This window comes from Sceloporus occidentalis, unplaced genomic scaffold (assembly GCF_023333645.1).
Source record: "Sceloporus occidentalis isolate IW3139 unplaced genomic scaffold, rSceOcc1.0.p SCAF_5, whole genome shotgun sequence".
Taxonomy (NCBI): domain Eukaryota; kingdom Metazoa; phylum Chordata; class Lepidosauria; order Squamata; family Phrynosomatidae; genus Sceloporus; species Sceloporus occidentalis.
Genome location: NW_028316985.1, coordinates 175,628,070 through 175,641,488, shown reverse-complemented (window position 1 = coordinate 175,641,488; position 13,419 = coordinate 175,628,070). Strand labels below are relative to the sequence as shown.

Here is a 13,419-nt window from a genome sequence, read left to right as displayed (position 1 = left end):
TCGCCCCCCCCTCAAACTGCAAATCCCATTATTTCATAGGGTGGAACCATAGCAGTTATTGTGGAATCACAGTACTGTACAGCAGGGGTAGGCAACCTGCGGCCCGTGGGCCGGATGCGGCCCGGCAAGGCCTTGGGACCGGCCCCAGCCTGGTCCTGCCGCCAATTGCCACCGGAGCCTTTGGCCTCTCGCGTGAGGGTGTGGGGCCTTTGGCCTATCAGGAGGAGGCGGGCAAGGGGGGGCAAGCGGCGGGCAAGGGGGGCAAGTGGCGGGCAAGGGGGGCAATTGTCTATAGAAGCCTCAGAAACAAGCATTTATATTAACATTTTTTAAAAAATCAGCAAATTTTTTCGCGTGTCCTCCACTTTTTAAAAAAAGTGTCCTCCATTTGAAAATTTTGCCCTACATTTGTCCCGGTTTATTTATTTATTTCATTTTTTTAAAAAATTATTTAATTATTTACTTTTTGGCTTCGGCCCCCCAGTTGTTTGAGGGATAGCAACCTGGCCCCCAACTCAAAAAAGTTGCCTACCCCTGCTGTACAGTATTTGTGTCTTGTGAAAGGACCCCTAGCATTTCACAAAACTGCAAACCCGAGAGTTCCACAGGATGCAGCCTTAGCAGTTAAAGTGGAATCACAGCACTATATTTGTGTAGTGTGAAATGGTCCCTAGTCACGACAAAGAGGTAGCATTTCTTAATATCTTAAACAGCTAAGCCACCCTGGACATATTTTTAAATGGTGCCCAGAAACCACTGTGAGACTTAAATGCTATTGAACTGATTGGAAACAGTTACTACAGTGTTATCAAGTTTAATTTATATGAAAATTACCAAAGAAGGCCAGTACAGTTACATTTCACATCAAGACACAAATGCTCTTTTAAAAAACAGGGGACTGGTAAAAAGGGAGTTGAAGAGAAAAGTTAAAGAGGGCCAGATTTCTGCAGAACACATGAGGTTACCCAGAGTCACAATAACAGAAACTCTGCAAGAATGTGTAGCATCCATCAGGAGAGATATGAACAATGAAGTCCAAGAGGTCACCATCATGGTTGCCCAAGGAAGCTTTCTGAGAAAAGAAGGCTTCCTTCAGAAAATGGGTCATCCAAAGGAAAAGAATAAAAAGGAACACAAACACAGACTTGCAAAAATGGAAACCAATCAGGCAAAAAGATTTCCAAAAAGTAATACATTGCTAGTAAAACTGAGAGAAACCATTATATGTAATCTATAGATAACCACAAATTTTTCTAGAATATCCCTAATTGTTTCCTTCTGTTGATATCTCTCTTGAGCTGGCAAAGATTACAAGGAGCACAGCAAATGACAGTGAGGCAGTCTGAGCAGATGGATCCCTGTAGAAAGTAAAAACAACAAATTTAACAAATGAGCCACCTACAAAAAGACTGTGCCCAGCCTACAACATCAATTAGTATAATAACTGATCAAGACCCCAGGCTGACCTTTATGGTAACAATACCAAACACAGTGTGAACTAGATTCTTAAAGAATTACACTATCATTTAAAGAGTTTGCTCTATAAAAAACGGAACTGCAATGATTATTGTGTAAATTACCGGTATCCTGTACAAAGTCCGGTAGCGGGTCCTCATGGCTACACTTGGACCGCAGCAGCAGCATTCTTCCATGTCATCGGCAATTTGGCATCCCAGGCAAGAGAAGCAGAATGTCCCGCACAGGCCTAGAAAGAGATCATACAAATATAGACCCCTTCTTTCAAATTCATACCTCTGGTGAAGCTTTGGGGTTTGGAGGAAGACAAAAAGTGGTAATGGCTCAGGGGATGTCATGCAGTAACAGAGCACATATTTTGCATACAGCAGGTAACTGCTTCAATCCCCAGCATCTTCAAGTAAGGCTGGAATAGACTGTCACCTGAATTGTTTATGCTCAGAGGTGGAAAGAAGTAATAACTACAACAGAAGAAGATTGGCTGATGAAGATTGTTGAACTTGCTGAAATGGATAAATTGCCAGCTTTAATTAAGGGGAAAAATCCTTAATTAGTTTTAACAAATGTTGGGAACTGTTTATTTCTTTTATGTATTCTTAATGGGGACAACTATCAGTTTTAGGCTTTGTTAAGTGAATTAAGTTGGATTACATAGTAACAAAATGTCTACCATCATGACGGGGAACTATATATTGCAATTACTCTTGGAGGTTAGGTGCTGTACAAGATTGGTACAGAGATACATTCCACAGGAAGATACCTCAAATGGAAGCTCAGACTTTCTGAGATCAGAGATGGAGGGTCCCTTAACCACAACAATGTCACCAAATGCAGCCCTTCTCTTATAAGTGAGAAGCTGCTATTTCTTTTTGTGATGACAACTGAGTGTATGACATGGGGAAAATCCTGTGCAAAAATGAGATTTAAAAGGTAGAAAAAACCCGCAAAAGCGGATTGATTTTCACACATGTTGTTGGTAAACATGTGTTAATCCAAACGGAAAGTAAACAAAAGCCACTCCTTTTTACTTTTGGGATTTTCCAAAAGTAAAAAGGAGTGGCTTTTGTCTACTTTCCCTCCATTTTCCATTCAGGTTAACATTCGTTTAACAGTGACATTGTGCAATTTTTGTTCAATTTAAACCTGATTTTGCATGGAATTTCCCCCTGTGATAAATTCCAAGGACTTGCATGTTGTACTATAAGATTGGGCAACTTACTTTCTGTCCCAGCAGGGCAGAGCTCCAGAAACCAGACAATCTGTTGAACTGATCTTTGTTGGTCTGCAACACCATGCAGATAATGGATAAAGAAAGAATGTACAGTATGACCATCATATCTGCAGATGTAGTAACCGTAATTTAACTTACCTACATCTGGAAAAAATTATCTCTAGCCATCTGGAGGTACTCTACTGTGACTCTATGGTCAACGTCCACCAGAAATATGGGATTTGCCATTATCTGCAATGTTCGTTAACCATGGGAATGTGTCCCCCACAGATATGTGTGTATGTGTGTCACACTGTATTGCATCTCTAGGCATAGCTGAACCAGGTGGCTTGAGGAACCAAAAGCAAGCTGCCTGATTATATAAAACTGTCGCTTCAAGTTTGGTTCTTCAAGTTGAGCAACTTGTCATATGGAGCATCTTACTATAGAGATTCATGTGCCTCACTGCTAGGGTTGCTAGGTTTTCAAAACAACAATAAAGGACAGTCAAAAGTCATTATTCATAAGGCTGACAGTCAGGAAGTAACTATTAACATGGTGTGTTCTGTTTAAATACTAAATAAAGGTTAGCTATGAATTTCTCTTTAAGAGTAACATATTCTCCACATTCTGATCAACATAAATTATATGGTGAACAAACTGCTGTCTTTGTGAACATCTAGTTTTAATATGGATTGAAGGTGGATACATTTTAATCATTCAGGGCTTGACAATGATGATTAAAAATTAGAGTAATTGTAATCTAAGATTTGGTTGGATTTATAGAAAATCTGTTCCTCTTATTTTGTTCACTTTTTTTTGTAACTTTCCAGGAACTATATCCTATTTGAGTTTGAGTGACAGAATGCAACACAAATTAGTTATGCCTGTCAAATCTAGCAAGATACTAAGTTTAGAAATTCAGGCTTCAGTGGTTAAAATTTAGGTACAATCTAGAAGGGCCTATAGTGCGCCCTCGTCACATGCTAGGAGTTGGCCGAGGGCACACCACCCATACGTGCCTCACTCCTAGCCCGTGACAAGGGCGTCAAAATGGCGGCGCCCTGTACACACGGGCGTTGCCATTTTGACGCGATGGACACTTAGCGTCCGCATGTCCTGGTGTCATTGTGATGCCGCGAGTGCACCATTGGCACACTGCGGTGTCACAATGGCGCCGCAAGAAGAACCTGCTTTTTGCGGGTTCTTTTTGCGGCGTGAGGGAGCCACACAGTTTGTCCGCTGCGGCTCCCTCACTCAGCAAAACAAGGCGTCAGCAGACCACCCTTTTTGGGTGGTCTGTATCCTGCCTTAGAAACACTTTATTAAGAAATCATAGATCCGGTCCAGTGACGGTCCTGTCAGAACTGACCTGCATGTGTTAAAACTGCAGAATTAAACTGCCCACTATTTCAAATTCCAGGTGGACTTACTTCTTACTAGTTATAATCAATAAACCTATTTTTCCTCTTTTTCCCATACTGCCCCTTTTCTTTGTTGTTACAACTAGACTCAGAGAAAGGATCTTGCACAGTCTTGACAAGGTCGTCTCTTTTAATTGCAAGCTGCTTCAATTGTCTTCTGACAGAGAGGCAGGGTAAAAATAAAGATTTTATTTATTATTTATTATTATTGGCTCATGCTTTCCTGTCTTAAAGTAATCTCAGAACAGGTATCTGAGATCATCACAATTTAGCAATACAATTCCTACTGTATATCCCATCACACCTACTTCTCAACATTTAATGGCAGGCAAGTTGCCTATGCAATGCCTAACAATGACATAACTGGATTCCTACACTGGCTGGGGATTGGGACTAGATGAACTTTGAGATCTCTTCCAACTCCAATTTTATAGGATTCTATAGTACTCCATTATAGTACTATAATTAAAATTAGAAAGTATAAATCCCAGCTTCTCCATAAAGCTCAAAGTCATCATGAGCCAACTATAGTCTCCTAGTTAACCTACCTTACAGGATTGCTTTTACGATAAAAAAGCAGTCTCCAGGCACATTGCCGAAGAGCTACTGTACTCTACTCACCCGCCCATGCACCTTGATAGGTTTTGGGGGTGCTCAAGGGGAAAAAACCCAATAATTTTAAGGTACAGGAGATGGGGATGGAGGCTATAATGATCTGTATTGGTGGTGAATTTCAAGCATGCTTGCTCGCTTGCCCCTGCAACTTGGCTTAATCTTTTCTTAGAGGGCCCATGGCACAAAATAATGGATTTTTGGCTTCCCTTTCATTCTACATAAAGTACAAGCTTGCCAGCCCTTATAGAAGAGACATTCCTTAAAATAAGGGACAATAAGGGGCACAGCCTTCAAATAATAAGGGACACTTGGCAATCCTACTCATGACACATTCTCTTAACCTAAAACCAACCAGCAAAGGAAAGAGGCAGAAAGAAGTAGAGCTATGGTGGGCAAAAAAGAACAGGGAATCTAAGGGGTAGATAAGTCAGTAGTGTGGGCCAGTTGTTCTCCAACTTTGATCCTCTAGATATTGTTGACTTCAGCTTCCACGATCCCTGGAGGACCAAAGCCCTTGGAGCTTTGAAAGTTTGGGTCCTGCTCCTTTAGTCTCTTTAGGAGCAATTGAATCACTTGCTTCACACAAGGAGGTTACACACTCATTTTGTGATCTTGGGCCTATTCTTCCTCTTTGTGGGCAGATGTTTCCCCAGCACATCCCCTGCTTTTCTGCTGCTTTAGCACCCATTTGGAGGAGGGTTGCAACACTCTGGACCCCTGCTGCTACTGTTTTCGCTGCAGGAACTTCTCCTTTTTCAGACCTTTCTGCCTGACCTCCCAAAATGTTACAGCTATTTCTTCTATGGGGAGAGCTTCTCCCACTATCCAAAAACCACTGGTTTCTGATTCTTGATCACATTAAGGCAGGGGTGAGGCAATCTGGTAAATCTGAGGGTCAGTTTTTTACCTCCTGGAGGCCACACAGATTGCCAAACCACCACCCCCCTGAAAAACTAAAAGCGGGAAGGAGTCAGAAAAATAGGTATTTTAAAAATGACAAATAGTATGCCTTATTTGAGAACCAGCATAGTGCATTGGCTTTGATTCCCAGCTCAGCCTTGGAAACCCACTGGGTGACTTTGGTTGAGTCACACACTCTGATAAGGTCACCTTAGGGGAGTTATGAGCTGGAAATGATTTGAAGGATCAACTATATAGGAGTCTCCTGGACCAATTTTGCCCACTCTTTTGGAGGAGGCTCAGTCTTTGTGGGGAAGAGGGCTGAGTCTTTCCTGCCCCCCCTCCCTATTGTAGGGTCCATGGAGTATATGTATTTGTAGATTATATGTTAAGAGACTGGCTTTTGTAAATAGATAAATAAAAAGAAACCATGATGGAGTTTCCAAGCTCCACAAGATCATCAAACCCAAGTCTTAAAAATTCACTCACAGATGCGGCAGTCGCTACCACAGTCACAAAGATCGGTCTGCCATTCAAAGCTCCGTGTGTACCGGTGGGCCTGGGGCTGAGTGACAATAGGATGATGTGTCATTTCCATAGACAAGCCTGGTTAGATGTTATAATCTAGTAGGAAGAAAAATGCTCATTTTGATTCCTTTGAAAAATGCATTTTGTCATGGGCAAACATAGGAATCATTGGATAAGATCTTCTGGTAAACAACATGAATCAGGGGACAGATGACAGTTCATAGCAGTGGAGGCTGGTGACTCCAATGTCAGTGGAGTAGCAAATCCACCCCAGGTTTTGGTCCAAGGATCTGTCCAAGGTGCTGAACTAATTGTGGGATAGGGTTCACTCAGAGCCCAACTTATAATGGAGCCCCACTGATTCAAAGCAGAGGGAATCAGCACTGAGGGTCCACAAGGCCTAATGATGGAACCAAAAACTATGTAACTGCTTTAGAAATGATCTTTATGCAGGATTGACCTCTGGCGTATCCAACTTCACACATATATACTAGCATGGTCTTCTGAACTGGTGATGACTTCTTTGTGGCATGGAACAGACCCTGGGTACGCAAGGGCTATGCCAGCAGAGAATAAACATTGTCAGGTTCTACCAATAAGGTGAGGCTTTGAGAACAACTCCTGCAGCAGGGTGTGTGCCTTCTGTCTGACGACCAGCCTTGGTAAGTACTGAGAGGGTCACCACCAACTGATAGATAAGCCACAACAATTATGAAGGCAATAACACTGTGGAGTATTTGTAATCTGACCCAGTTCACTTATCAAAGTTGTTTATAACAAATTAAAAAGCACATTGTCAAAAATGCACAAGAGAAGAAAGTTAAAACGAGATTAAACAATCAAAAACGTAAACCAGATTAAAGCATACATCATTAAACACACACCTCAGCACAACAATTAGCAAGATTCAGAGCATTGTTTAAGTGAGTTTGCCTTATATAGTCATTTGTCAAATGCTTATTGGAACAAAAATGTCTTTACTTGTCTGTGAAAAGAAAGGAGGGAGGGTGCCAGCATAAAATTCTCATTGCAAGTTGCTAAGTCTTAAGAGAGGCATTTCAGTGTTTTAGAATAAGGGAAATGCCTTTGAAAAGCTGGGAAGCCAGCAAAAATCAATCAATGTTATAGAGAAGCAGATATGGCCACCTGAGGCAGACAAGAAGGCTGGATTGAGACAGGGGAGCAGGAAGTCAGCTCCAGCCCTAGAACTTGCGTTTCCTCACCCATGTACAAGATGGGTTCAGAGTATCCAAAAAAAGTTAGCAAGATCTAGCACACCTTGTATTTTAGGTGCTGTGTTAGGAAACTAAAAGTGATTCAGAGATAATGCAATGCTGATGAGTATTCTGTCCTGATGCTAATTTCCTCTGAAACTTCCTGACCTGGCTTGTATTGGAAACTTATCTACGCACTTTGAAGACAGGGCTTGTCTTTGTTTGCTCCTGGGCTAGGCCCTGACTCAATGCCAAGATTTGGATCTAGAATATAAAGCAATTAGGACAGGCCTTTGGACAAAGATCCAGGGTTCCATTAAGTGGAGTGCGCCAAGTTCCCATCCCAAATGCAGCAAGGTTCTTAGCTTTAAAGTGAATGAAATCATACATATTACCATCTGGAGGTGAGGGCATGAAACTATTAAGTCCTCCAACCTTGTTGTGTGTGTTGTGTTGTGCTATACATCAGGACAGTACCAGAGTGAGAAAGGTTGAATGGGAATTTCTTTTGCATCCCATGGAAATGAACTAGGACTAACTGAAAGTAACACATATGAATATCCCACAAAATACTGCTTATTGATTGAAAATAAGTATGTAATAAAGAAAAATTTCTAAGCTTCAGTGTGAGATAGCAGCTTGAGTGTTTTACTATGACTCTGGAGACCAGGATTCGATTCCTGGGTCAGCCATCAAACCCACTGGGTGAGCTTGGCAAAGTCACATCCTCTCAGCCTCATGGGAAGGCAATGTCTAACATCCTCTAAACAAATCCTGCCAGGAAAACCCTGTGATAGGGTCACTTTAGGATTGCCATAAATTGGAAACAACTTGAAGGCACACAACAACAAAAGATAAATTCAACTTACCATCTTGTTGCATTATTTTTTTCTAGGAGGGTATGTGGGATGGGGAAAGAAGGGAGGGAAAGATGATATTTAATGTGGGTAGACTCAGAAATGTTAATTGTTTTAGACTAGAATTTCCCAAATGTCCCAATGGCCATGCTAGCTGAAGGATTCGGATAGTTATAATCCATTTGCCATCTCTTTACCTTAGTATTACCATAATATTATTTGTTGCTCTGTGTGCCAAGTTGTTTCCAACTTCAGAAAAGGTGAACCTATCACAGGGTTTTGGAGTACAGAATATAACATTTGATTACACTGATTGCATTCATTTGCCTTCTATATTGATACACAGTGCTAAAAATGTAAGGTAAATTAGCTAAGGAAAAGGTGAAATAACTTTTTCTACACAATCCTGCTTGTGACAAATGCAATGATTACAGAACATTACAGGCACAATCCAGCAAACATCAGTCACAGCTAACAGTCTGAGAGTAGCTGCAATTTATTTATTTATATAGGGGATACATGGATGAAATCCTATGTGCACTTTCTTCAGAATATGTCCCACTAAATACAAAAGAGCTTCAGAGTAAACCTGTGGTTTTTGTGAAGTGCCTTGAAATCTTTTAATTCAAGGTGATATACAATTGTTCAAAACAAGTAAGCAAACAGATAAATAAAATCTTAAAACACATAAAATCTGGCTCTTAATCAATACTAATGACTGGTGACTTATACCCATTTCCCCAATATAATTTGGTGATGTAAATATTTAACATTGTCCTTTCCGATATCTATACAAATAAGCTTGGAGCTTTCAGGAAAACTGGTGTGGAGGTGGGAGGAAGGCCACGCCATTGAATACATACCTCTTTGTTGATTGATTCTTGAAGAAGAGTTCTCCTTTCCTAGATGAAACTTAACCGAAGCCTCACTTATATAGACAGCATTGACACTGTATCATGGCAGCCCTGATATTTTTCAGAAATTGTCAGTGGCTATTTATGTACAGAGAAGGTAATTGCTGGTTACAACATTTGATTTTACCTTGATAATGTGCGAAAATAGTCATTAGTCCTGCATGACAAAGTAGTAAGTTGGATGCTGACGTTGTTCTTCTTGCACAACGTGAGAAATATAAAGGCTTGGTCCCACTGTCACCACTAGATTACACACACACATGCCTCCAGGGTAATGTGTTTCTATATTTAGAGATGTCGAACCTGCAGGTTTGCTATTGTGAGAAATCCAATTTGAAAGGAACAACATTAAATAAATTGAAAATTAAAATAGGTTCTTATGACTCATCTTTATGCCTATGCCTTACTGCTGAGCTATGTTGCTTGCATTGAAGCAACACAGTTGTTATTGTTATTATTTGCCATCAAGTTGCCTTTGACTAATGGCAACCTTATGATTGACAAATCTCCAAGAGCCCCAGCCATCAACCCAGCTCAGTTCTTGCAAATTCCTTGATTAAATCAATCCATCTGTAGTGTGGTCTCCCTCTTTTCCAACTACCTTCCATTTTTATCAGCCTTATGGTTTTTTTCTAACGAGTGACATCCTTTCATGAGATATTTGAAGTATGATAGCCTCAATTTAGTCATTTTTACTTCTATGGAGAGTTCAGACTTGATTTGCTCTTGGGCTTATTTGTCTTTTCAGCACTCCATGGCAACTGTAAAACTCTCCTCCAGCACCACACTTCAAATGAGTTGATTTATTTATCCAAGTTACTTATTTATTTATTATCTCATTTTTTTCTCCCAAATGGAGAAAAAACAGCTTACATTATAAATTTTTAAAAATCATGTATCATCATACTGCTGTGTAAATATGCACCGGCAGAGTTATATCAAGCTCATGCAGCACATGATAAAGAATGGACACTGTTGCACAATGATCATGCACAATGCTAAATGATGGGCACATATGGGCACCATCACTCAGGCAGACTCTACTTCTGGCAGCTGAATACTGGCTCTTGCACAATAACCACTCTGAGTATTGTGCATGCAACTTCTACTTGCATATGTTACTAACAAGATGCCAGCTCCAGGGAAGTAGCCGGGGGGGGGGGTCCGTGGGGTCCGGACCCCCCCTTCCATTAGAAAAATGAATGGCATGCGCTGCTGCGCCACTGCATCCAAGCCCCATTATAATGGTAGCACTTAGTCTGGAGCCCCCCCCCCCTTCCTAAAATCCTGGCTATGTCCCTACCAGCTCTTATCTGCTTTCTTCACTGTTCAGCTTTCACTATACATAGAACTACGTATACGGTTTTACTATTTTAGCTCAAAAACACCACTACCTCATACTCTCCAATCAAGATACTCATACAGTTGTATGCCTTTGAGTTGAGTTCGATTCATGAGTGAGACCCCCTGTCCTCAACCGCTCTGCTCAGGCTCTTGCCCTTAGCCTCCTTCGCCCAAAACACACTGCAGAAACAATCCAGTTTGAATCCGCTTTAACTGCCCTGTATCAATGCTAGAAAATTCTGGGAACTGTAGTTTTGTGAGACGTTTAGCCTTCTCCGTCAGAGAGCCAGGGCACTTAAAATGGTCTTGAAATGGATTATTTCTGCAGTGTGTTTTGGACCGTTGACTGAGTCTTTCCATCTTTTTTGCAGTGTACCTCTTTTTCTCCTGTCCAAGCATTATCCTTCTCATAATGTGGTACAACAGCCTCAATTTAGTCATCTAGCATTTAGTATTTAAGCATCTAGTATTTTTGTGGTTGAGCTTTTATAAGGATGATCATCCTGTTCAAGGCCCTTCTCTTTTTCCGGAAGACATTTGGTGTGCACATGAGAGAGGACCTTCTTAGATTCCAAGCAGGATTACTTCACTCTTCCTGCTGTCCTTCCACTGGAAAGCAAATAATAATAAATGTTTATTTCTTACCCACCTCACCCCAAGGCTCAAGGTGGGGTACAACATAGATTTAAATAAAATATATAACTGGCCATTACACATAGGTTAAAACACACAAAACATAGGATTAAAACAACTATTATACATTCAAATCACCCAGGTTAAAATATACTGATTTAAAATTCGTAGCTTAAAATCTATTGGGTAAGTCTGTTGGAAGAGATTAATACTGTTTAAAATTCAGACAGCATGATTAGTTGCCAAATCTTTCCCAGCAGGTCATTCCACAGTCTAGAGATGGCCAATGAAAATGTCCTCTGGGTGACAATTGCCAGCCTAGTTCTGGCCGGTTGGAGTAAATGTGCCCAAGGACCTGAGTGTAAATTATATAGAAGGAGACATCTTTGGTTAGGCAGGCCTTTAGACACATGCGATCTGGTCTGTTAAACAGAATCTAATTTTCTGGGTCCTGGTTAACTCTTTTATTGTGGGTTTTACTCCCTTTGCTTTTAGAATTTAGCATTTTGGTTTTATTTGAATTCTATTTTTGTTAGCCTCCTGAACTGTTTTTTGGTAGAAAGTTAGTGGGCATCCATCTACCCACATTCTCTCCTGACCTAAACCCTATCCAATCTCTCTCTTTTTGAGCTTGTGCAATTAATTCATTTCCCCATTAACAAAGATGTAACTAAGCTATATTACAATTATAACCTAAACTTCTAGCACTTGGAAAAGTTGGGGTTTTTTTTTTTTGTTTTTTTTTTGGTTTTGTTTTGTCTTTGTTTGCAATATAGCTTCCAGTTTCCTTCAGCTAGCATGGCTACCCCCCATCCAGGCTAAAGGATTCTGAGAGTTTAAGGCCAAGAAGTGTCTTTCCCATACCTCTAAATGTCTTTCCCGGTAACTGTATCCTTCTAGTTACTCCGTGGTTCCATAGTTTGTGTTGTGCCTTGCTGCGTTTAGTTGTTTTAAAACCAAAGACAGCATAGTTACTTTCAATAGGAAAGTGTCACTACTTTTTATAATTTGTAAGTACAATGACAATTAATAGCTTCTGGAACCTTGGAAAAACAACAATAACTAGTAGTTTAAAAATAATGGTTGAATTTCACATTTTTTGTTGTAAACTGCCCTCGAGTCGATCTTGACCATGGCGACCCTGTGGATGAGACATCTCCAAGACTCCTTGTCCTCCACTGTTCTACTCAGTTCTTGCAAAGTCATACCCATGACCTTCTTAATAGAGGCCATCCATCTAGCATGCAGCCTTCCCCTCTACATCCCTTCACCTTTCCTAGCATTATTGTCTTTCCAATGAGTCATGCCTTTTCATGATGTGCCCGAAGTACAACAGCCTCAGTTTTATCATCTTAGCTTCCAGGGAGATTTCCGGCTTGATCTGCTCTAGGACCCACTTGTTTGTCTTGTTGGCTGTCCAGGGAATGAATGCTCAGCACTCTTCTCCAGCACCACATCTTGAATGAATTGATTTTCTTCCTATCTTCTTTCTTAATTGTCCAGTTCTCACATCCATACATAGTAATAGGGAATACAGTAGCTTGTATAATTCTTTGTGCTCAGTTGTACATCTTTACATTTTAGAATCTTTTCTAGTTCTTTCATAGCTGCCCTCCACATTCTTGAATTTTCTTCTGATTTCCTGACTACAGACCTCATTTCTATCAATGTTTGATTACAGGTATACAAATTCTGTTATTACTTCTATTTCTTCAGTGTCTAGGCTGAAGGGCTCCATGTCATTTATCACTGTACCTTGACACCCAAAGTAGGGCAAGGTAGGTGAAAATTGCTTAGAAGCACTTGTGTAGACTATAACTTAAGGAAGGTATTTCATGACCAGTCTTGTAATGAGAAAAAATGACATGGGAAACAAAATTATGGGTAAAGGGAAGTATCTCATTTCCCTTTCAAAAAGGTTAGCCACAATGACAAAGATCTAACCACCATGTTACATATTCTTAACAGCCAACATACACAATTTTCCCCAGTGGCATTTGACACATTAAAACTGACCCTGTGAGTTGTCAAAGACAAGATCTTTGTGTTTTACCTGACTTTTTTTTTTTTTGGGGGGGGGGCAGTCTTGAAATTTAAGTCAATGTTACTCCCCCACAGGTCTATTTTGGCAGATTTTCTAGCATTTAACTTCAGCTCATGTGAATTAATAGCATTTAATTCCCTTACACGAGCAATTTCCTGTTAAAACACAGTTGCATGGATCAGAACTGAATGGAGACATTTTATTCTAATAGATTGCTTCCATAATAAATTTGTTTATGCACAAAAGAGGTGGAATTCTTG

At 40.5% G+C, this 13,419-nt stretch overlaps 1 protein-coding gene across 1 annotated transcript; it reads right to left on the bottom strand.

Moving 5' to 3' along the window:
• Nucleotides 1–1,253: 1,253 nt before the first annotated feature.
• Nucleotides 1,254–6,223, bottom strand: LOC149313184 (placenta-specific gene 8 protein-like). The gene is made up of 3 exons (XM_089527117.1): nucleotides 6,115–6,223; nucleotides 1,581–1,705; nucleotides 1,254–1,358 (listed from the first exon to the last, which is right to left on the bottom strand). Exons 1-3 carry the CDS (start codon nucleotides 6,221–6,223, stop codon nucleotides 1,254–1,256), a joined length of 339 nt encoding a protein of 112 aa, XP_089383243.1.
• Between the last annotated feature and the right edge of the window lie 7,196 nt (nucleotides 6,224–13,419).

Coding starts and splice junctions, on each gene's coding strand:
- LOC149313184 (XM_089527117.1), bottom strand. CDS start 6,223: ATGGAAATGACACATCATCCTATTGTCACTCAGCCCCAGGCCCACCGG. Junction 1,706..6,114: donor TGGTAGCGACTGCCGCATCT/GTGAGTGAATTT, acceptor ATCTCTTTCTAG/GCCTGTGCGGGACATTCTGC. Junction 1,359..1,580: donor GGACTTTGTACAGGATACCG/GTAATTTACACA, acceptor TACTTTCTACAG/GGATCCATCTGCTCAGACTG.